This window comes from Schistosoma haematobium, chromosome 6, assembly GCF_000699445.3.
Source record: "Schistosoma haematobium chromosome 6, whole genome shotgun sequence".
Lineage (NCBI taxonomy): Eukaryota > Metazoa > Platyhelminthes > Trematoda > Strigeidida > Schistosomatidae > Schistosoma > Schistosoma haematobium.
In genome coordinates, this window is record NC_067201.1 from 20,358,084 (window position 1) to 20,385,247 (window position 27,164).

Below are 27,164 nucleotides of genomic sequence, written 5' to 3' on the forward strand. Positions count from 1 at the left end.
CAGTGAAATAAATGTAGAAAGAGAAAAAAGGATATGAGTAATTCAGAGGATTAGAATTTGTGAGAACACAAAGAATGGATGCACCCGTGCCATTGCAAACCATTTTGACCCATGTGGTTCAAGGTCTCTAACCATCGGTTGTTATCGTCTCGCAGATCCCAACCACGTAGTCTACACCTACCAAAATGGCTCAGTTCACTTGTCAGTGAGTTCATGGATTTGTGCCATGCTTTGGTTTGGCCACCCCTAGCTTCCTTTCAACCTATTCCTATACCATAAAACATCACTCGTCGGGGCAGTCAGTGGTTGAGCATACGTAACACATGTAACACTGCTGTTCGTAATGTAAACTGATCAAGCTCCATAAAACTTCTACACAACTGTCTATCAATTAAATAACCAGGTATTCAGTTAAATGTGCCTCAAGAACAACATAAATGAATCCTTTTGAATATATCCAATTTATTCTGATATTCATTGATCATATAACAATCCGATACAGCAAAACACCAGTTTGGTTGATATTACTACAATATATACTACCGATGTCGATAGATATAAGTAGTATGTACCAGTAGTCAAAAGTGGAATGCCTGACTGCAAAAGGTTGAAAAAATCCAAGTGAACAGAACAAGAACAAAAAGTGATCGGTATAGAAACGAACACACAAACAAACAAACAGCAAAATTTGAAACAATTGATGAATATGTTGAAAATAAAGTATTTATTGTATGGTTCTAATATGTTGCTAAGATATTCTGTAATGTCATAAAATACATTTGATTGTCCCCCATTATTGTTCTCATTCATTACACTACTTGTTATTACATCATTATAAATAATAAAGCTTTCTCAACTATAAATGATCATAACAAACATGGTTATATTAATAAGCAAGCGTATTAAACAATAAGATTGATTGTTATATCGATGATGGGAATGTATAAACTTATGATTAGATGAACAACGTTATGAATAGTGGAACATAATCCAGTTTATAGTGAAATGGCAACTATAACGCGAGAAATTCCATTAGAGAATTCTGTCATAAGGATAATGAAACGTACATAATACATCTGAAAAGTGTTCACAAATGGTGGTAACAATGGTAGCAACAATTTTTTTCTTTAGACAATATTAACATCTCCATAATCTTGTTATATTAGTTCATAAGACTCATTCATTGACACAGAATATTATGAAAAATTAAAAAAATCAAGTATAGAAATTAGTTGCCAAGGCAACTGAAAAAAAGAAAAAAAAGAAGCATAAACTTTCATTGTAAAGAGTTTCTGAAATGTAAATGTCCAAAACAACAACACACAGTCTAATAAACAACAATAATGTAATCCAATATGAGAAAATATGTTAGTCTAAAAACATTTACGATGTACAATACCTGGACCAGATTCATCATATTCATGTTTTGTGATCCACATTTGATTAAATGTTGATAATGAAGCTAATATAGACCCACCAATCCATACAGAATATTTACGTTCAGGTGGTGCTATAATTTTAATTTTCATTGTTGTTGGAGCTAAATTACAAATTTCTTTTTGCATACGATCTGAAATACCAGGAAACATAGTAGAACCACCAGATAGAACAATATTTGAATAAAGATCTTTACGAATATCAACATCACATTTCATAATTGAACTATAAGTTGTTTCATGTATACCGGAACATTCCATACCTAAGAAACTGGGTTTAAATAATGCTTCAGGACATCGAAATCGATCATTTCCAACTGTAATCATTTGACCATCAGGTAATTCATAGCTTTTTTCAAGAGATGAACTAACTGCAGCAGTATTCATTTCTTGATCGAAGTCCAAGGCAACATAACACAGTTTTTCTTTGATGTCACGAACAATTTCACGTTCAGCAGTAGTTGTAAATGAATAACCACGTTCAGTTAATATTTTCATAAGATAATCAGTTAAATCACGACCAGCCAAATCAAGACGAAGAATTGCATGTGGTAGAGCATAACCTTCATAAATAGGAACAGTATGACTTACACCATCACCTGAATCCAATACTATACCCGTAGTACGACCAGATGCATACAAAGATAAAACTGCCTGGATAGCAACATACATGGCTGGACTGTTGAATGTTTCAAACATAATCTGTGTCATTTTTTCACGATTTGCCTTAGGATTCATTGGTGCTTCAGTAAGTAGGACAGGATGTTCTTCTGGGGCTACACGTAATTCATTATAAAATGTATGATGCCATATTTTCTCCATATCGTCCCAATTCGAAACAATTCCATGTTCAATAGGATATTTCAAAGTTAGAATACCTCTTTTCGATTGTGCTTCATCACCAACATAACTATCTTTTTGTCCCATACCAACCATAACACCTTGATGTCTTGGACGACCAACAATTGATGGGAATACAGCTCTTGGTGCATCATCACCAGCGAATCCAGCTTTACACATACCGGATCCATTATCAATTACAAGTCCACTACTATCGTCTTCATGTCCGGCCATAGTTGAATATATTTTTTCCTTAGTTTACTTAAACGAATTAATATACCACACTGATAACAGAATTTTCTAATTAGCCTCATTTGAGTAGTGTATTTATATAAAATAATATCATATTAAATTATGTACACATGACAAAGTTATCATATGAAGTAATTTCAATTTCTAGGTCAGATTTTTATTCCATCATTATAGATCTGTTAAACATTTTGAACAATACAATCGAATAATTATTTTATCAGTTGGGATCATGATTCGTTTGAAGTAAGACCACCATGAAGATCCTAGAAGCACTAGACGGTCGCTTCGTCCTTCTGTGGGACTTCTCTTTGCCAGTGCGCATCTACGATCCTACCTTGCGAGATTCGAACCCAGGACCTGCCAGTTTCAAGCGTGAGTGCTTAACCACTAAACCTCTGAGCCGACCGGCATCCAACGGTGTTAGTGTCTAATTTAAACTAATAGTTATTTGTTCTTAGTCAAACTAAATTTACTGAACAGGGTTTTCTTGATCTTGACTCATGATTTCACACTGTATGACAAAACATGAATCAGTATTATCTAAGCAATTAAGTATTATGAAATCATGGAATCATTTATAACAACTTAAGAATGTCAAATTCTCTTTAAAAAAGTACTATTTAACTTGTACAGTAATAAGTAGTCAGTTAAGCATTTCTATGGTTTGAGTAAAACCTAGTGATTTAAGTTAAATATACATAAGATTTGGTTTAATATCTCATATCTTTCGGAAGGTGATCAATTGAAATAGCCAAGGGGTCACTAAAACGAAGCTTTCTTAGAATTGCAGTTCAATCTTTTTCAGTCATCTTGTTCAATTACATATTAGTTTGAGGTGAGAGGTATGATCTCACAAGGCGGCCTGCTTGAATATCTGAACTACCTATTCCTGCCATCTACATATTTCAACAAGTTATGTTTACTGTTTTGTTTCTTTTTCACTCATCATTAGGCCTATTACTCTCATGAACTATTCAGGTGCGTCTGTGAAACGTTTAAGTCATTTCGCTATACAACTTAAAAAAGTGCTCAATCAGAGATATTGTGGTTGTTGGCAATATGCGTCGAAAAGAATATACATTATTCAGATGTCGACCGACTGAACTGTTGACATCTAACTGGAAACCACTCAATATTTATCGTCAGGATCGATCAAGCAATAAGAAAAGGAAACTTGTTAACATACTTTGTGCTCAGAATTCTATATGGTACATAATACATAATATTGAATAAAACTACTACCACTACTACTACTACTACTACTACTACTACTACTACTACTTCTACTACTACTTCTACTACCACTACCACAACTATTAATACTACTACTAATACTAATACTCCTTCTTCTTCTTCTTCTTCTACTACTACTACTAATAATAATAATAATAATAACTAACTTATCCGTGGAACGAAAGATCAGTTTACTTAAAATGTTAATGGAAATCGTAAATATGGAAAGTAAATATTACATCCATAGCGTGTTAGATTACTGATGTGTATTGGTAGATAAATATTTACCACGGAAACGTTACATGTGATTATTGAGTGCAATGAGTATTTGTATGGTGAACACTATTCACAAGACTGCTTCTAGGTATTATGTAACGGAACATAATCTCAAAGATGTTACAGTCAACAGACTAAGAGAACAGATTCATTTAATCAAAATTATGGCGAAGACAAAACATTTGATGATAAGACTAGAAGACAATTCAGATTGCAGGACACACTACAACATGCAAATAGATGATCGAAGACTATGTATACATATAGTGATTTCCCAGAATTAACAGTGATATTTTATGTCCACTGTCTTGTTTGACACTAAGTGTTCATGATTTCACATTATGAATCCACTTGGCGTAAATCATACTTCCTTATACTTCGAATACTGTTTGAGGAGTCCTATATTGGTACAAAACGGGTTTTCACTAATGGTCTAGCTATGATCTGTTTTCAATTGATATCATGAGTCGATGAATGTTAGAGCACCATTAAAAACCTGGAAGCACTGGACGGCCATTTCGTCTTAGTATGGGACACCTCAGCAATGTACACCCACTATCCTGCATGTGGGATTCGAACCCAGAACGTTTATCCAGTTTCATCATTTGTTTCATACATTTCTTAATTAACAAAATTTATCATTGTGAAGTCAACTGTCACTATGAAATTAAACGGACAAGCTAAGTTTTCTCTTACACACTTAACAGTTTGGCATTACATAGATGTCATAAAGTGATTAGAATGTAAAAGAAATAGGCAATAATTGGAAAATCTTTGTCCATATTTTGAATCAAAGATCACTCTCATGATAGAAATCTTGTATTTTATAGTGTTCGGGATATAAAGCTAAAAGTTGACTATGTAGCACTAAAACATTTTGTTAAATAATATAAGAAAATTGTAATGGAAAAGTTCATACTGGTCATGGTAGCAACTGACACTGTGATAAACGAACCTCAAAGATCAATTTGAAACTCATTTATTATTTACTTAGTGTTGATTTACTTGTATCCATCTTTGCTTAAAGTGCTTGTACCCTAAGGCTATATCGAGGCAATCCTCACAGTATGCACATATACCAATAAGTGAGAGAGATTAATCAATTTCAGTCCTGATTAACAATCGAAAGATAAAAGTAAACAATACCAAGTGAGCTTGAAAATTTACCCTAGTTCACAAGCAGGTGGCTATCAAAACTCAGTAACTGAATGGATAACATGATAGCGTTTGAAGCAGATGGTACTGGGTTCGAATCCCGGAGTGAACATCAAGTATGGGATGCGGGTTTATCCAGCTGACGAGTCTTAAATAGGACGAAACATGTGTCCTGGATTCCACTGCTATAGCTACTATACATTTTTGTTCACTTTTTTATTGTCAATATTAAATATGCCAACAAGAGACTGATCGATTGTAGACCTAAACAACAATGGGATGATACAAGCAAGTAATACCAAGTGAATTAAATATATAATAATTTAAAAGTATTAACGTTTCACATGTAACATTTAATACGGACACTGAAACATTCAATTGTTTATCATGATGGACAGTATCATTTACGTTTGAATCACTTTAGATAGACATGTTGATATCATTCTATTTAATCTTTAACATAATGATATAATATAGAGAAAAGAAAGCTTGAATTTACCTAAGTAACTTGAACTCTTTGCAAACATTAGACTGAAAATGTTTGAATCTATGTTCATGACGACTAAAACTGTACTATCTTCTTGGATAGATCAAATAACCAAAAATTGTCTTATCTAGAGCTTAGGTACTTTATATATCGCATATAACTTGAGCAATCGAACGCTAGAACCTTTCAAGTTGCAAATAAGAAGACAGAAGAAGACTGGAGAAAGTTCTTGTTCGATAACAATCAAGATGTGCAGAAAATTATGGGTATTTATAGATATTAACGTTTGTTAAATCAACATTATAATTCAACCAATCAGCGAAGAGCCATGTTATGCTACTGGACAATAGTAGCCTGCCACGTTGATGTTCTAGAAAGCTCTACTACGTTCTGATTAGATGGAACCCTTCGACTCCTTTAGGGCTTCTAGAGGCTCCGGTGTAGTTTCCGGAAGCCGTCCCAACAGAAATATCACATATATCAGTAGTGAAGGCCTTATTTTAAAGTTCAAATAGAATTGTATAACGAAATTACAAGCTTGTAGTTATTGCTTTAAATATAATTTAAAGTGATAAACAAATTGATAAGTGATTATATAGACAAAAGTCATTTCTACTTAATAAGAAATAACCCAGAGGGATTCATTTCATACGGTTAGGGTAGAACTTTAAACCAAACATTTAAGTTTTATCTCGTTCATTTAGTTTTCTCAAACTATGTTAACATAGCTAAGAGAAAACATTTTTGATTTGAAAACAATTTCCGAAATGATCAGTCTCTTTCACTTATTGGTATATGTGCATCCTGTAAGGATTGCCTCGATATTGCCTCAAGTCACAAGCTTTTTAAGCAAAGATGGATAGTGACTATAGAAATGGAATCCAGGACACATGTTTCGTCCTATTTAAGACTCGTCAGCTGGATAAACCCGCATCCCATACTTGATGTTCACTCCGGGATTCGAACCCAGTACCATCTGCTTCAAACGCTATCATGTTATCCATTCAGTTACTGAGTTTTGATAGCCACCTGCTTGTGAACTAGGGTAAATTTTCAAGCTCACTTGGTATTGTTTACTTTTATCTTTCGATTGTTAATCAGGACTGAAATTGACTAATCTCTCTCACTTATTGGTATATGTGCATCCTGTGCGGACTGCCTCACAAGCTTTCTAACTAAACCTAGAAGTCTACAGTAATATCTAGATATTAATGAACTAGTAAACTTCCTGCTTTATGTTAGAACTAAATACTTCATCTCATCCAAATTCAGATCATATTTCTCATTGAATGTTTCAGATGAGTAAATACTTAACTGTTGGAATAGTAGGAATGAAGATGGATTATTCATGTCACATGAATTCTCAGTTTAAATTCGAGGGTTGCAGCTGGTGAAGAGTTTTTAAAACATTGATGAAATGATTGTCAATAGAAATCGGGAGCAAAAAAAACAAGTACATCACCTCAGCAGTGGTTTGTTATTGATACAGCGACGAGTGATAAGAAGACCAATGTTCGATGAATGAGATAGCTATTTACATTTTCATCTATCATATATTAAACAAGATCTTTGTGGATACCTGTGGAGTAAGTCGGCTAAATCCACTATATAGGTACAATATTTATTTACTATAATATTTTGAGATTATCGCAAACTTATTACAAATTTATATCAGTATGGAGTTAAGGAGATTATTAATTTTTTGATTGAGATCACGAATCGATTGATGTTAGACCATAATTGAAAACCAGTAAGCACTGGACGACCGTTTCTTTCTATTGTGGGACTCCTCAGCAGTGTGTTTTCATGAGGTTCGAACGCAGAACGTATTAGTTTTGCACGCTAGCGCTTAACCATTAAACCACTGATATGGCCGGTAACCAACAGTGTTAACGTCAAACTTCAACCAATCCATGAAATTGCGCGGCTATCTTCCATTCTACTGAAGTCACTGTTTCCCACCAGAACTCCGAGAATTCCGTCATGGAGCTAGTCACTGTTGAGCACATGGTAATTATCAGTATAGGGTTGTAAAGATTACTCGGTTTTTTATTGAGATCATGAACCGATTGATTTTAAACCACCATTGAAAACCTGGAAGCACTGGACGGCCGTTTCATCCTGTTGTGGGACTCCTCCTTGACAGTGCGCATCACGATTCTGCTCGCGGGATCTAACATCAATCCATTCATGATCTCAATCAAATACAAACTCATAGCAAAATTAGAGAGGGGTTTTGTGAATATCATTGTAATTAAGTGGTTAAATTTATGAGTTCGTTGAAGCGAGATCGTCATGGAATACCTGGAAGTAATGGATAGCCGTTTCGTCTTAGTATGGGACACCTCAGCAGTGCACATCTACAATACCGCCTCGTGACATTCGAACCCAAGACCTGTGACTCTCGCGCATGAACCACTGAGACTGCCAGCATTCAACGGTGTTAATGTCTAACTTCAACCAGTTCACAAAGTTGCGCCATCGTCTAATATTCTCTTAAGTGAGTTATTGTCTCACAACAGATTCGATTAAACTCTATAGGTCATAGATTTCTAGATTGTTCATCTTGATCTAACTTCAATGAATTCATGTATTCAACTACTAAATCATAGTAAAATACTTTATCACTTATAAATACGGTGGCGCAACTTCGTGGATTGGTTGAAGTTACACATTAACACCGCTGGACGCCAGCTCAGTGGTCTAGTTGGTTAAGCGCCTGGCGCGAGACTGATAGGTCCTGGGTTCGAATCTCTCGGAATGCGGGATCTGGGATGCGCACTGCTGAGGAGTCTCATACTAGGACGAAACGGCCGTCCAATGCTTACAGGTTTTCCATAGTGGTCTAGCTTCAATTAACTCATGATTTCAATCTGTGAAATTCGTAAAATCTCCTCAATTCCCTTTTGACTTATAAACACATTTAACAACTTTATTGTTTATTTTGTATAAGTACTGTTGTTATCCTTTTGATTATTACAATTACTTATGAATGATATAAAATGATATGAAATTTTTCTCAATGAAACACTTAGATACCTTTTCATTATCTTATTTATAAGTTTGATTAAATTATTCAAAATAAATTTCAATCTTTCAAAACACCGTAGTCTCCATTGACTACTTTTAGGTTTGTTTGTTTATTTATTTGATTGACTAAACGACATCATTGTCATCATGGAAAGTTGGTTTGTTTCTTTTCTTTTCTTTTCTTTTTGTTGTTGTTTTGTTTTGCTTTTTTGATTATTTATACATTGTGAAATCATTATTGGCTATTGATATTCATGTTTAAATGAGTTTAACTTGAAATAAAATATTAAACTATGAACATGGAAGAGAAAGAAAAAAAGAAAAAAAGAAAAAGAAAAGTGAAAAGTTTTTGGGGGGGGATGCCGGTTTAGAAACAACGAAAAAACAACAAAAACTTTTATTCATAATAAAAAAATGGTCTAAAATTATAGTTCATAAGGTTAAAAAAACTGAACTATTCTGAAATAAAACAAAAAGGAATAAAAAAAGAAAAAAAGAAAAAATAAAGAAAAACCAAAAAGGGGTGGGAGAAGAAACAATGAAAAAAATACAAAAACTTCTATCCATAGTCCAAAATTGATTTAAAATTATGGTTCATAAGGTGAAAAAAATCAACTATTCTGTTGAACTTGAGATGAAAACAAAAATAGAGGAGAAGAAATAAAGGAAAACGAAAAGTGGGGGGGAGCGGGAAGAAACTACGAAAAAAATTACAAAAACTTTCATGGATAATAACAGAATAATTTAAAATTATCGTTAAAATGAAATAAAAAAGGGAATGGAAAGAACAAAGAAAAAAATGGTCAAGAAAATTTTAAAAAGGGTGGAGGTGATGCCAAAGAGATAAAAAATTGTGAAGAAAAAAACCAACGTTCGATGATGATGATTATTATTATTATTATTAATGATCTAAATGTATTAAAATAATTTCCACCCCCACTCTCACCCCCGAAAAAAAAATCTATTAGGCAACTATAGCTGTTGAATCTTTTTGTAAATTGGCTTGCATACGTACTTGATATTTTGGTGATGAAATGGATCGATGAATAGGATCAATATTATGTTGCTTTATAAATATATGATTATTGTTTTCATTATTATTATTATCATTACAAACATTATTATTATTGGTAGTAGTAGTAGTATTATTAGTAGTAGTATTACAGTCATTTCTGTTATTATTTATTATATTACGATTGAATTTTTCTAATAATGGTGATGTTGATGTACTGTAACCAGGTGGAAATACTCTATAACGATCATATGTCATATGAATTGTTGAACGACGTCTTAACATTTCAACAGCTTGTAAACGACGTTCTCTTGCAATAGGTGTTTCATGATGTAATAAAAATGGTGATATATTTGCTGGTATATCTAAATCATCATTATCATTATCATTATTATTATTACTACTATTAAATTGATTATAAGTAATATCATAATGATTATTATCTTTTTCTTTATTTATATCATTATTGTTATTATTATTCGAATGATTGATCTCATTTAGATCTGTATGAACTTTAATTAATTCTGTAAAATAGGTTACTAAACTTTTAACATTTGGTATTGGTGTATCACGTGTTTTCACTAAATTTGGATATAAATCAGTTGCTAGCTCAGTTGAACCATTTAATAATTCTATATGATTTGAATTTGTATTTAATAATAATGAATTAATATTTGTTGTATTTGATAAATGACTTGATATTTTACTATTCATATAACGTATTTCTGATGTAATTAATGTAGGATTTTTTTGTTTTTCCATACTACTGATTTCATTCATATTATATAATTTTGGTTTAGGTAATATAGATGGAATACATTTCAATGATGATGATGATGTTGTTGTATCATTATATTCATTTGAATCCATATTAGGATTTAATAATGAAGAATGTTTACCTATAGATGATTTAGTCGGATCATTTAAACTACTTAAATCTTTAATAGTAATAATACGTTCATTTTGAGATTTATTCTTATGATTAGATTTAGAATTAGAAGTAATATCTTCTGTAGATGTTGATTGAGGTGATGGTTCATTCAATGGTTCAGATGATAAAGTATTTTTACCAAGTGAATTATTCAGAAGAAGATTTAAGTTTGTATTCATTGGTTCCATAATTATTTTATTATTTATACTACTTATTTCACTATCAGTAGCGTAATTAGTATTACTAAAATTACTATGATGATGATGATTATGATTTGGATTATTGACAAATTCTAATTTGATTTCATTAGTCGAAGTATTTGTATAGTCAGATGTTGGTCGACTAATAATTAAATTACCTTCATGAGGGTTTTCATGTTTTTCATTATTCAAAGTAAAATCTGTTTGTTGTTTAATAATTTGTATTTTCACTTCTTTATCTTTATCATCATTATGATCATGATTTTCTTGTTGTTTATATTGTTCATAAGATGATTCCTTGTTATTTATGTCTTGATTATGGGTGATTACTTTTGAATGGATCCAACCAATGTAATCTTGATTCTCTTCATTATCAGTAGTTATAGCAATAGCATCGTCATCATCGTCATCATCCTCATCCTCATTATCATTATTATTATTATTATCTTGTTCCTCAGAATATCTTGATGAATGTATCATAAAATCTTTATCTTGATATTCATCAGGTGGTAATGGTGATATAGTTGGTGAACTAGGTGTATCACCTAATGTACCAAGTTGAATCCATTGAGTTATATGTTGTTGTTTATCCGCTTCATTCATTTGTCTTGGTTTAATATCAACTATAATTTTATTACAATCTAATTTAGATATTTGATGTGAAGATTTTAAATTTTTTGATAAATGATCATATAATTCAATTTGATTTAAACTATTCACATTACTATTTGGAATGACATTAGATCGAGACTTATTACTTATTATATTGGAATTGTAAGATTTTCTATCCACTGATGTATAATATCGATGATCATCTTGAGAATATTCAGGGGATTGAAATATAATCCGTTCATAATCATCTTCTATATCATGATGAGAATGATGACTGTTATTATTATTATTATTATTATTATTATTATTAGTTGAATGAATAAATTGGGGAGTTGAACATTTATCTAATGATATACATGAATTACCAAGAGAATAAGTTGAATTTTTCACTTTCTTACGTTTCAACGATGAACGTCCACATCCTTTACAAATATAAGTACGTACTTTTTCATTATATTTAGTATTTAGACAACCATCACTGTTATCTCTATGTCGATGATGATGATGATGATGGTGATGATGTTGACGACGACTATGATTATAATGATGAACTGATTGATCCATGGGAGTTTTTCTATAAGATATAAAATCATCATTTTGTACATTCGGTAAAGAATTAGAAGTAGGTGCAGGAATAACAAACATTGCAGTTTTATATAAACCAATCTCATTAGTTTGTTCAAGATGTTTTTGTGATGGTAATCTTGAACAAAGTGAACGTGTTGATAAGTGTTTTTCATGACTACTTAATGGTCTATATGTTCTTGATACATCATTTGTATTAGGGGGATTTAATTGATTTTGTAAATTAGAAAGAAGTGGACGTCTATGTGATTCATTACCTGAATGAAGGAAACTATATCGATCATGAGTATCAGATACATTCTCATGATGATTGTCTACTTTAAATGGATTGGAACGAGATCTTACTGATGAATAAAATTTCAATCCATCATTCAATGATTTATGATTAAACGAACCTGTGATTGTATTGAATCTTGAATGGGATCTATTACTGGAATTATTTCTATTACTAGAATGTTTATATTTATTCAATTCAATTTCATAACTTGATCGAATATTATAGTTTCTATTAGATTGAATTTGTATATCATAAGGCTGTGATGAATGATTTTCATGTGAATAATCCAATTCAGGATACTTGATTAAAAGATCTGAATTCATTACTTGTAAACGATGATTAGAATAAGTTTTTGGAGCTGAAAGTGGACGATAATTTTCGTATGTATCGTTTTTTCTATAGTTATAGTTTGGTGTATAAATAATAGGAGATTCAAATTTACAAGAAGCTGAACCACGTCGTTGAATTTGTGAATTTCCACCACCTGGTAAAGTATATGTTCCAGAAGTAAGTGTTGATTCACTGATCGATGATCCTAAAACGATCACAAAAAAAAAACCCAGTAAAAATACAACTCATAAGTGTTATTTATAGAATGAGTTCCAGTAAATAACTGTCAGATTAGTAATCAATTATTATAGATCCTGATCATGTTAGATTTGATAGACTAAAAGAGCTGAAGGGCCCAGTCAAACAGTCCTGTTAATTTCCGACGCTAAACACAGGTAATGAAAACTATTTTTAATCTAAATAACCTTCACAAATCTTCTTCACATACGTAAACCATTTACTAAGTAAGTTCCAGTCACTAGAGAGAATAAATTAGTCATGTGAGGAATCACATACACGGAAAATATATGTATTTCATACAGGCAAATTGTTATAAATTGTGACTGCCGATTAGAGGGCGGTGACTTATCGATCGGACCAAGGACGCGTAAAACACGTGCGAGCAGTCTAGAGTCCTTATCAGTTCTCCTTTCTACCTTGCCCAGCCAGTTAATTCCAGAATGCCAATCTCAACCTCTGCAATATGAATCATTTATTGCAAGCATTCTGGGTTTATATACCAACCAGACAGACCACATCGTACCATAAAATAGAAAATAACATTTGTACAATATTTGGCAAAAAGTGGCTGTGAATGAGGGAGACTGTAATTAATATACTAAGTATAACTCAAAAATGGTAAGACGTATAATAATAGTTTATAGGTCAAAATGAAGCTTATAATACGAGGAATATGAATATGCATAGTTTAGATACTTAACAATTATACAATAGAAATATACGTTTGCTATTAGTTCATCAATAGGTCCCAAAAGTTACCATTCATTATTCTTGTTGGGACAAAACACAAATACTTCACAGGAGTGAACATGGTTGATCATACTAAATTTATGTATCATATTGTTCTTCATTTAACTATGCCTAACGTCAAGCTTTCCATTTACACATTAATAATACTGAGATTGTAGATAAATAAACATTTCTTTATAAATGACCTCGACAGTGTCGAGATAAGATGGTGGTTGGAAGTAGTCAACAGGAAACCCCGGATGACACGGGATCAAATCCGTCAGAGAGCACCAGTTCCTTCAAGATTACAGGTACACCTTGCTGACGAGTGTCAAATAGCATGAAACTCGGTTCCAGAGTTTACTGTTGACTACCTCCAACCATCATCATATCTCAACATAGTGCACGCAGTGTCGAGTTGCCTTGACTAGTAGCCACATTGAAACTTGGTCGATAGGATTCGATCTGCACTAAGAAGGACCTGACACACATAACATTATTCACCACTCAGTATTTTATCAATTGTGAATACTCAACAATGTTATTTTACATTCAACAAAATTATTGTATACTTTTGTTGAACAATATCATGACATCATTGTTGGCATAGATGACTATAAATTTATTATTTCACAATATAATTCAAAGTTTTGAGTTTCTTATGCTGTGATCAAACTTATCAGGAGATCTATAAACGGATTTTGAATAGTAACTTCACCAATAGTTGTAATAAGACTTATAAAATTGAACTGTCTTCTTTCGTTATCAATGACGAATGCTGACAGTTAGTTAGTTAATTAGTTAGTTAGTTAGTTAGTTAATTAGTTAGTTAGTTAGTTAGTTAGTTAATTAGTTAGTTAGTTAGTTAGTTAGTTAATTAGTTAGTTAGTTAGTTAGTTAGTTAGTTAGTTAGTTAGTTAGTTAGTTAGTTAGTTAGTTAGGAGGATAATGTTGTATGAAAAATTTCGCACCTGTTGGCATTCACCGAAAAGTGATACTGAAGAAACTGAAGAACAACATATATAAGCAAACTATATTGTTATCACTTTGATTAGATCATTATCAAGCTTCACTCTAATATACAATAATATTTATATATACATACATGTAATTATTAAATCAATCAAGACAGTTTATGAGTCCATCTGAAGTTTGTGCTGATGATGACGATGTTGTTCAGAAGAATAATGAAAGTTTCACAACCATATCATCTAGCTCGGAGAACAAAACTCCATCAACAAGCAGTTTATGAGTCAATGATAATAGTGGAATAGATTATATAAATAAACATAATAAGTAAAGAGTACAAATTGATGGTGGAATGATAAGTGTATTAGTTGTGATAAGAATAACAAAGGATTGTATCCATGTTTGATCATGGGAATTATGTCAATGATTTAAGTGATATAGATGTTGAGATAATATTTGTTAAATCGATAAGATTATGTAATAAGTTGTGTTCAAATAATTAGACAGTGAAGAGTACTGGGTTCGAGTCACGGAGTGAACATCATCTTTGGGATGTAGGTAAATCCGGCTGACGAGTCCTAAATAGGACGAAACGTACGTCCTGGTTTCCACTACTAGCCACTATCCATCTTTGCCTATGATACTTGTGAATTAAGGCAATGTCGAGGCAATCCTCACAAGATGCACATATGCTAATAAGAGACTGGTCGGTGAGTCGATAATTTATGGACGACCTTTAAGAGACATTAAAGTGACCTTGAGAATGTCCACCAAATAACTAGGATCAAATCAGGGTTACGGTCAGAAATTAGATTCAGGGTTCTTATCACGAACTGACATCAGCTATAATGTCTTAACTCTATTTAACCAAACGCCACTCATGCGTTTCGCATCAAAATTCGAGACCTGTTATCTTATACGTGATTGGTTCGTCCATAAATCAATAGGAAGATTCAGACAAACAATATAAAATAAATTAATAACGTTTATATAGTAGACAGAAATAAATCAGTGAAAGTGATTTATCGTATTACTGCTAGTTTTCCTTTTAGGATTCGATCTCGTCTCTTGCACATAACAGAAGCTAATAATCGAACTCATTGTGAACATAAGAAATCTGTAACACCTTTATCTCTACCTTGGCCTTAATAAATGACTTTATTTATTATTATTTTCTATACACTTTGTTTATTTTCCTCCACCCTCTTTCATCTACTTTTTCCTCAAACATACGCTTTATTGTCTAATTATCTGAAGACATCCCCTCTGAACATCTATATCACTTAAATCATTGACATAATTCCCATGATCAAACATGGATACAATCCTTTGTTATTCTTATCACAACTAATACACTTATCATTCCACCATCAATTTGTACTCTTTACTTATTATGTTTATTTATATAATCTATTCCACTATTATCATTGACTCATAAACTGCTTGTTGATGGAGTTTTGTTCTCCGAGCTAGATGATATGGTTGTGAAACTTTCATTATTCTTCTGAACAACATCGTCATCATCAGCACAAACTTCAGATGGACTCATAAACTGTCTTGATTGATTTAATAATTACATGTATGTATATATAAATATTATTGTATATTAGAGTGAAGCTTGATAATGATCTAATCAAAGTGATCTAATGGTTAAGTGCTCAGGCGCGAAGCCAGTAGGTCCTGGGTTCGAATCCAGCGGGGTGCGGGATCGTGTATGCGCACTGCTGAGGAGTCCCATACTAGGACGAAACGGCCGTCTAGTGCTTCCAGGTTTCCAAAGGTGGTCTAACATCAATTGATTCATGATCTCAACCAAAAACTTATCAATCTCCACAACCCCCATACTGATGAAAACAATATAGTTTGCTTATAAATACTGAGGAAAATAATAATAATAATAAAAGAACAAAAATCTATCTAAAGAATAATTCAATCATAATCAATAATCTTATGCAATTAATTAGTGTGTTATAAAGTAATCAATAAGTATTATCATCATCATCATCATCAACATCATCACCCCCTATGGTTAATCAAATGAATAACTTTTCAAGTTATATAAAGTACACAAGATATTCCAAATTCCATCCGCCTCTCTCTCTCTCTCACTCTCTCTCTCACACACACACACACTCTCGTTCTCTTAATCTACTTTTTTTTATTATTTCAATCAAGTTGCTACTTAGAAACTAAGTTAAGAATAGTTTGACATAAATAATAACATTATACTTTTATTTCTATTATAGTGTGTTTAATTATTGTGAAGTGATGATTTCATTTATGTAATTTATGAATTGAATAAAAACATTATTACTATGTATGTATATGTATTGGTTAGATAATGAATAAAATCAGAGAGACAGAGAGAGGTATTATGGAGATTGTAGTGATTATTTTTATATAGTTGAATGGATGAGTCAATTGAAGCTAGACCATTATGGAATACTTGGAAGTAATGGATGATTGTTTTGTCCTATTGTGGGATTCCTCAGTAGTGCGCAACCTTGATTCCGCCTCGTGAGATTCGAACTCAAGACTTATCGGTTTTGTGCGCAAGCGCTTAACCTCTAGATCACTGAGCTGACATAAAACGATACTAATGCTTAACTTCAACTAATCCACGAAATTGCGCTAATGTTCACCATTTTCTTCAGTGAGTTATTATCTTACAACAGATCCAGTTGTATTCCACTGGTCATTGACTCTTACTGGAACTCCAGGATACACATCTTGAAGTCAGTTACTAGTCTCATAATAGGACGAAGTGGCCGTCCAGTGCTTCCAGGTTTTCCATGGTGGTCTAGTTTCATTTAACTCATCATCTCAACTAGTGAAATCAATTACATTCTTATTATACATGATATGATATGAATTAAAAATAATTATGAAAATTATCATTCTATATAAAAATCCATACGGTTAAATCATTTTGGGAAACAATTATCCATTAACCTAACTATTTATCAATAGGTATGTCGTGGAGTCCTTGTGAGAAGGAGTGACCAGTGGAGTTCAATCGGGTCTGTTCTGAGATAGTAACTCACTGAAGATAATGGTGAATGTGTGACTGAATTTCATGGATTAGTTAAGTTAGACATTAACACCCCTTAGATGTCGGCAAGTTCAGTGGTCTGGAGGTAAAGTGCTACCATGCGAGACCGACAGCACCTGGGTTCGGATTCTGAGAATCGTGATCGTGGATGCGCACTACTTTGAGGAGTCCCATTCTAGGACGAAACATTCATTCAGTGCTTCCACGTATTCCATGATGGTCTAGTTTCAATTGACTCATGAACTCAATTATAAAATTACTAAAATGTCCAGGAAACCCCTTATGACAATAATTATTATTATCAACCATTAAAAATAACCAGAAAAAATAAATGAAGCCAAATCTTCACTATTGAAGTAACTTTTTATTTGTCTGGTTGGTCCTACATACTGAATTCTACCGATACATCAACTATTTGGAAAGAAACAAAATATGCACTAATGTTTTTTTAGAGGGAGGAGGGAGGAATATGGAAGCATTTATTTGACTAATATATCATAAGATGATAAATATTCCAAGTGATACTGTAGCCATCGAAATATTATTAAAATGAATGCGTTTTGAACTCATTGACATTAAGTTACAACTCAACAACTAAGATCATTTCAACATTATTCAAGTTACCATTAAACATGATAACTGTCCATTAGCATCATTGATATATATTTTACTCATGACAGTCTATGACTCAATGGTACTTATTATATACATCAGAATTCTTCTAGATTCACTCATGTCTGAGACCGTCTATTATTAGACAAGCATAAATGATTCACATTTCTAATTCTTTATATTCATTCTTTCCTTTTAGCTAGTGACTTCATGTTATTCCAGACAGAAGTACTGAAATATAATCATGAAAAACTGTCAATTATCATTGAATTATTTATCTTAATGTTTAATGAATATATGAAGGGTGATAAATGTAATAAAACACCTTATTTCGTAATTAGCCCCTAAATGCCCTGGTACATCCGAAATTAAGGAGAGTCAACTCTTCTTCTCGATATACTCTCACATAGTCACGTGCATATAACTACTCACAGGGAAGTTCTACTCACTACCTTCTCGTGGTGGGAGGTGTTGTTTACGAAATTGACAGGACAAAAAGTAAATGACCAAAACTTTAACCGGGTTAGTGGACATGGAGAGTTCACCTTATGGTAGTTGGAAAAACCCTTATTTCAAACCATTGATGCACATAGGCTCCAGTATCGTAAAGGAACAAATCATGTATAAACCAATCGTTGGTCATGGACTACCATCGGATTGTATCTCATTGCATTGTTCTACTGTCGTGTGGATTAAACCTTTAAGTTGAAGATTCCAAATGTGGCCTCTTCAGAAAACCAATTGCTTCAGTTTGGACATCAGAACAGTATTCCACTCCTCTTATTAGTAACTATAACTTTCTAATATGATAGTCTAATTTATCATATAAAAATCTATGATTATTCAAATATGAATTGATATATACTTAAAGAAATTACTAATTATCACATGTCAACTACATAGTAATTAATCTATCTATTACCTCCATCATTATAAATACCAGAATATGATAGTTTAAAGATAAAGAATTTAGAAATTTATGTATTCAATTGAGAAAACAATAGACCACCAAATTAGTATTTCTCTTATGATAACAAAACAAATAATAATAATAAAACTATCTTCAACATATTCCATCAACACTTTGAGAATAATTATGCTTTATTATTGAATGAGAAGGAAAAATCAATAAAATACGTGATACATACAGATGTGGGATCGTGGATGCGCACTGCTGAGGAGTCACATACTAGGACGAAACGGCCGTTCAGTGCTTCCAGGTTTTCCATGGTGGTCTAGCTTCAATAAACTCATGATTTCAACCAATGAAATTTCTAAAATCTCCACACAACCCCTTCTGATATATCAATTCATTGGTATATATATATGATACAACTGGTATTGATGTAGCATATTTATTAGTCGTTACCGAATCTGGTATGGATATTTTCTATATTACTGTGGATAGTATTGTAGTGAAGGAGAACACAGGTGAGGACAGCCGAATCATATTTAACACAACATTACAGAGTTACTTGGTAAAATAGAAAAACCATACAATAATACCTAATTTGCGAAATGTTCAATAATTGTCTCGGACTTCATTGTTTTTGCATTTCTATACTAAATTACTTTCTATTCCCGTTCTTCCTTTCATGATCTTCCTAATCTTCTGCTGCCAGACATTACATTCCTGACTCACGTTATATACTACTTATGTCAATATAAGTAGCACGCACCACAGTGTATCTGGTTTAACTAGTTAATAAAGTATGGATGCTCTTGTTTCTTATTTAGTTTATCTATCGAAGATATCTCAATTTATTCAGTTGATTAAGAATAAACGAAAAGTATATGTATTATTTGAGTGTAGCACAACTATGCGTTTAGGTAATGCTGATGTATATGAAAATCAAATACCTGGTGATGAATATACAAATTTATATTTTCAAATCGATCAACCAAATCAAGTAAATAAGACTAAAATTGGTATATTAATCACCAAGTATCTGATAAGTTCTGAGTTTGAATCTCGCAAGGTGAAATCGTGGATGAGCACTGCCAAGAAAGAGTCCCACAATAGGAAGAAATGACCTTCCAATGCTTCCAGGTATTCTATGGTTGTCTAGCTTCAATTAAATCATGATCTCAATATCCACAAAGCCCTTCTCTGAATGAAATAATAGTTGAATTTACATTTACTTTCACACTTTATATGTGAAACAGTTTACTGAATACGGAATGATCAAATACATATGAAAACGAATCTCTGTAAGTAGTAAAGAGTCAATTTTCAACGATCAAAACAAATAAAATTTAATTCATATACTTTGAATGCATGAGTCAATTAAAGCTAGATCACTATGGAATACCTGGAATCAATGAGCATCCATGATCCCGTCTCACAAGATTCGAGCCCAGGACCTGCCGATCTCGTGCATGAGCACTTAACCTCTAGACCACTGAACCGTCCAGCATCTAATGGTGTTAATGTCTAACTTCAACCAATTCATAAAATAATAATGATAATATATTTTAAACAAAATTTTCATAGGCTCAAACCATGCCATATTCATACAGCACACATCTAGTTATATCAAGAAAATCAATATTTCAATCTATGTGAAATCGATTGGCGATTATTTAATCAATAAATCAATATCAAACAGAATTATTTCTAGTAATTCTAAAGGAAAACCTTTCTAATCTAAACATTCACTATTACTGATATGATGCATTTATAAAAGTGTAGACATAGTATTATATCAGAAGACATGAATCAACTAAGCTCTATTATACTGTAACTAACTGAAAATATTGTGTGCTGTAATACATTTGATGGTATCGGGTTACATTAGGTTTCCGGTTAAAAAAATTGAATTAGTCCACTTCTTTGTATTTTTTTTCATTTAGGTATGATTGCTAGTGTAGTGTGTGCTATTGATGTCGATAGATATAAGTAGGATGGATCAGAAGGTTAAGAAGATGGAAGAAGGGAGAATGAGAACATAGAATAATTGGTGTGGAAATGAAGGAACAATCAAATTTGAGACAATTGATTAAGTTTTCACGAATGAAGCATATACTTACGGTTCTCAGATTTTACTAAGTTTGTGCTAAAACGCATTTGATGACCTCCACTTGTGTTCTCATTCACAACAGTAGAATCCTTTAGGAATAGAATGTAGTCAAAGTGATCGTACAGAGAAAGTTGGGTCACTGCTGAATGCAGCAAAGATAGATAGTTACTGTAAAACTGTCTAATTGGCTGATTATTCTTAACTTCACTTGAAGTTGAGTTCACTAGTGAATAAATTCTTTTTTGTTAGCTTTTGCTTTAAATAGATATGTGGTGCGTACTACTTATATTGATATAAGTAGTATATTATGCAAGTCAGGAGTGTAATGCCTTGCAGCAGAAGATGGGGAAAGATCAAGAAAGCAAGAGTGAAAAGAGAATGCAATTTGTATGAAGATGCAAGGACAATGAAGTCTGTAATTTTGTGTTAAATACATTCGATTGTCTCCACCCGTGTTCTGTTCACTACAGATGGATTATAGTTCCTTAACAAATCATACTTTTGAATTTCCATAACCTTATTTTAATAGTCAAACTATTGTGGTTCCGGTTCTTATTGAGGTGAGAAGCTGGAAACCCATAGCAGACAGGGAACCAATGAAACTCAAGCTTGCAGCTCATAATTCTACAAAGGAAACTGACTATCGATTGAATTGTGACAGATTTTCACAAGGATAAACCTTCCATTCTTATTCATATGAAAAAGTATATTCTTCTGCGAACAGTTGTGTACATATATAGACTGTTGAAAATCATCCAATCGTCTACTGATTATTGGAATATCATCTTAAAGTTTCTAACCATAGAAATTATCCCATAGATTCTGTAACAGAAATTCTCACTAATAACACCACTCTCTTCTTAAAAAATCATTTAGGAGAATGAATTAGAGTAATTTCTCAGGTAAATATAAATTTTGTAACAGAAGAACATATACAGAACCTTACCAGGTTTTCAATCACATTCATATACCGTATATGTTGTCAAATTTCATGCTCTTTCAATTGCACATCATTTATTCCAGTGGTATATCTACTAAAACAGAGGAACACGTTTTTCAAGTTCATTTAAAAGACGCGCAAGTTCACCTCTTGAGTATCTGTTCGCTATGACCATTTTTCAAATAACTAAATAAGGTCGGAAGGGAGTTTTTGTGGACCGTTTTGTCCTAGTATGGAACTCCTCAGCAGTGCACATCCACGATTCTGTCCCACAGGATTCACATTCCCGCGAGAAACCGACAGGTCCAGAGTTCGAATCTCACGATGCAGGATCGTGGATGCGCACTGCCAAAAAGGAGTCCGACAATAGAATGAAACGTTCATACAGTGCTTCCAGGTTTTCCATGATGGTTTAGCTTCAATTAACTCACGATCTCAACTTTTAAACTAAATAATTTGAATATGGATAATGTAATTTGGTAACGAGTAAACAGTCTTTTAATCATTTAAAAATAGTTAACAGCTCACTCACACACACATAAACAACTTACTATTCACCAATAGATATATAGTACAACTTAAAATTTCATTCATACCTAATGTCTTTTAAGCTTGTATAGACTACTTTTCAAACACACATACATTCATATACATACTAGTGACAACGTTATCAAGAACAACAACAACAGCAATAATACCTTTGGAAATGACACTTAACGGATGTTTATAAAGAAAAGTGAAAATCTATTATATAAACTGATTGATTTGTAAAGATGAATGTGAATAGAACTACGATAAACATAATCAAAACACTAATACTAAAGAAACATAGAAACACTTTGCATAATGATAGTAATAACAAACATTTATAATATTCATAACAGAAGGGGTATTTTTATGGATATTATAGTAATTTCAATAGGTGAGATCATGAGTTAATTGACGCTAGACAACCATGGAAAACCTAAAAATATTGAACGGCCATTTTGTCCTATTGTGAGACTCTTCCTTGGCCGTGCGCATCCACGATCTCACCTTGCTGGATAGAAACCCAGAACTTATCAGTCTCGCGCGCGAGCGTTTAACCACTGATAATAGGTCATCAAGTGCTTCCAGGTTTTCCATGATAGTCTAGCTTCTATTGACTCAAGATCTCAACCAATGAAAATTAAAATAATGGTAAACGTAAATGATCAAAGCATAATTCTTTGAACTTTGAAGTAAATGTGAATAAAACAATCACTCATTGTAATGATGTCAAAAATATACAAACTTTTAGTTAGAAGGATGTTACTCAGTTAAAAGTAGTCTGTTCAATAAATGCACAGACTCAAATCACAAAATAATTCCATTTTATCCTTTAACTCCCCTTGTAGCTCTTCTAAGCCTACGGCGGGTCCCAAGTTTACGCAAAGAAGAAAGGGTGGGGTATAGTGTAGGCAACCTTATCCCGTAGAAAACAATCTTACTAAAAAAAGACACTAACCATTTTATCCTTTACAAAATACTCCTCGTCTGTTCTACTTTGATGTCAATGATATGCCACATCAAATTGAAGAAAAAGTCATATGGACGGTGGCGTAATTTCGTGAATTAGTTAGAGATTAACACTGTTGGATACTGGACGACTGAGCAGTCTAGAGGTTAAGCGTTCGCGCACGAGACCGATAGGTTCTAGGTTCGAATCTCGCAAGGTGAGATCGTAGGTACACATTACTAAGGAGTCCCACAATTGGACAAAACAGCTGACTGGTGCTTCCAGGTTTTTCATGATGGTCTAGTTTCAACTGACCCATGAATTCAACTATTAATACACTAATAAAATCTTTACAAAACCCTCTCCCGATAAAGTCATATTACTAGTATAGGGGTTGTGGAGATTGTTAAGTTTTTGATTGAGATCATGAACCGATTGATGTTAGACCACCTTTGGAAACCTGGAAGCACTAGACGGCCGTTTCGTCCTATTGTAGGACTCCTCAGCAGTGCGCATCCACAATCCCGCTCGCGGGATTCGAACCCAGGGCCTTCAGTCTCGCGTGCAAACGCTTAACCTACTAGACCACTGAGCCGGCATCCAATGGTGATAGTGTCTAACATCAACCAATCCACGAAATTGCGCGATCATCTTCCATTTTACTGAGGCAGATACCTGTCTCTACCCGACATGGATTAGCTCCACTGGTCACGGCTTCTCAGTAGAACTCTGAGAATTCCCTCACGAAGCAAGTCACTAGTGAACACATCTTAATTACTAGTGTAAGGGTTGTGGAGATGATTAATTTTTTGAATGCTCCGTTTTGACAAATAGCGTCCCCCCTCCCTCATAGATTTTCTGAAAGGTATTTTCAAGTGACATCCAACAGTTTATTAGCTCAATTAACGTGTTTATTCTATGTATAGAAATTTGGAATGAGTTATTTTTAGTTTCTATATTAATTTATCATCTTTTTTTAAAACATTTCATATTATACGTGACAGACTGATAATTCAGTTTAGATCGATTAAGGGTATTCAGAAAATTGTAAGATTTTCATAGTTTAAATAACAAACTAAGCTTAGCTAGACTACTATCGAGGATTATGAAGAACTAGGCAGTTAGTTTGTTCTAGTTTAGAACTGCTTAAGAATATCTATTTACAATTCTGTCGCTGGCACTGAAACTCAAGATCTACAGACTCGCGTTCAAGTGCTTAACCTGAAGATCACAGATGTAACATCGTGTAAATACTCAAGTTCAATTAGTTTATGATATCTAGCAATATTGTGTCAGGGTCGTGGACGTATACTATACAGAAGTCCCATATTACGATAAAAAATCTGTTCGGTGCTCCCAGGTTTTCAATGATCTGGCTAAGATCACTTCATGATTCCAAATACGATAATTTAATTATTTGGAAATGTAAAAAAAGAAATATGCCACTCGAATAACTGATTAACTAAATCCTGAGTTTCCCTATAGTGGTTAATGGTGATGGTATTCAACATATTGAGTATTCTTAACCACATACTTGAATCTCTTTTATTCCACAAACAGTATCCATAAAAACTTAACATATATACTTAATATCAGGTGTTTTGTGGATATTATTGCAACTTAATAGTTAAACTCATCAGTCAATTGACAACCAAGGAAAACTTGAGAGCACTAGGAAGCCGTTTCGTCCTGGTATGGGACTCCTCAACATTGCACATTCACGATCCCACTTCGCAAGACTCGAACACATGACCCATCAGTCTAGCACGCAAAATGCTTAACATCTCGACCAATGAGCCGGCCGGCATCCAACGGTGTCAATATCTAACTTCAACGAAGTCACGAAATTGAGAGACACATCCATCACTGTCATCAGTGAGTTACTATCACAAAACAGACCAGATTGAACTCCACTGGTCATTGCTCATCACTAGACCTCCAGAAAATAACTCATGAAGCCAGTCACTAGTAAGCATATATTGATTAATATCAGAAGGGGTATTTTTATGGATATTATAGTAATCTCAATAGTTGAGGTCATGAGTTAATTGAAACGGCCATCCATTACTTCCAGGTGATCTAGCTTCAGTTAACTCATAATCTCAACTATTAAAATATATAAGCAAAGATAGATAGTGGCTAATAGTGGAATCCATGACACGTGTTTCTTCCTATTTGGGACTTGTCATCCAGTTGTACTTGCATCTCAGAGTTAATGTTCACTCTGAGACTCGAAACCAGTACTTTCGGCTTCAAACGCCACCGAGTTATCCACTCAGCTACTGAATCCTGTTAGCCACTTGATTGTGCAATCGGTTGAATTTAATTTCACTTGGTGTTATTTTGTTTGTATCTTGTGAATATCAACTCTAAGATTCAAGTACATTCGGCTGACAAGTCTCAAATAGAACGAAACGCCCATCAAACTGGATTCCACCACTAGCCATTATCTATCTTTGCTTATAAAAGCTTGTGAATTAAGGCAATATCGCGGCAATACACACAGTATGCATATATGTTAATGACAGACTGATCAATTTCAGTCTTAAACCTCAATGGGAAGATACGAACAAAACAATACCAAGTGAATATTAAAGACAAACTTTCATTATAGACAAATAGAACTCATCAACTAACTAACTACTTGTCTTTATGAATAAACGTATAAAATGAAAATATCATCATAGTAACCATGAATGATCTAAGATCATATAAATAGATCAATAATAACAATCATAGTATTCAAATTGATCATCAGAACTTTGATAAACTTACTTAGACTAATTACACATTAACATTAGTTCTCTATATGGTGTAATCGAAAACTTATAAACTGTAATTGATTCAAATGATATAACTATTAGTCAACTGTTTATCATTATTACTATCATTTGTTTGTATTATTACTATCATTAATATAAGTAGTAGTAGTAGTAGTAGTAGTAGTAGTAGTAGTAGTAGTAGTAGTAGTAGTAGTAGTAGTAGTAGTGGTATTGTCAAGATTTAATCATTATAAACTCAACACTCAAGGTCATTATATCAACCAATTAAAGTGTGTTTTTCATTTTGTTTGTTTGTATAATATAGTTAAAGGATTTATTGTGAGATAGTAACTGATTGAAGATAATGGTGGATGTGTTGTTTAATTTCGTGGATTAGTTGAAGTTAGATATTAACACCCGTTGGATGACGACCGACTCAATGGTTTAGAGGTTAAGCGCTCGCGCAAGAAACCGATAGGTCATGGGTTCGAATCTTGTTAGGGGGGATCGTGGATGTGCACTGCCAATGAGCAGTCTAATACTAGGATGAAACGGCCATCCAGTGCTTTTAGATATTCCATAGTGGTCTAGCTTTAATTGAATCATGATCTCAACTATTAAATTATATTTAATTGTTTGACTAAATATCGTAATTAAGTTTCTGAAAGTAACCTTAATAAGATTTTCCTATGGTGTAAATATTTCAC

The 27,164-nt window shown here is 33.0% G+C and overlaps 2 protein-coding genes across 2 annotated transcripts in view; both read right to left on the reverse strand.

Moving 5' to 3' along the window:
• Positions 1-444: 444 nt before the first annotated feature.
• MS3_00008746 (uncharacterized protein) lies at positions 445-5,288 on the reverse strand. Its single transcript, XM_051217088.1, has one exon. The coding sequence runs from the start codon at positions 2,508-2,510 to the stop codon at positions 1,374-1,376; it is 1,137 nt and encodes a 378-aa protein (XP_051065723.1). The 5' UTR covers positions 2,511-5,288; the 3' UTR covers positions 445-1,373.
• A 1,330-nt stretch (positions 5,289-6,618) lies between these two features.
• Positions 6,619-27,164, reverse strand: part of MS3_00008747 (uncharacterized protein) — a 28,413-nt gene continuing 7,867 nt past the window's right edge. The window contains exon 2 of the mRNA XM_051217089.1: positions 6,619-12,861. Within this exon, the coding sequence (XP_051065724.1) occupies positions 9,674-12,861 (3,188 nt within the window). The 3' untranslated portion in view covers positions 6,619-9,673. The remainder of the gene's footprint in view (positions 12,862-27,164) is intronic.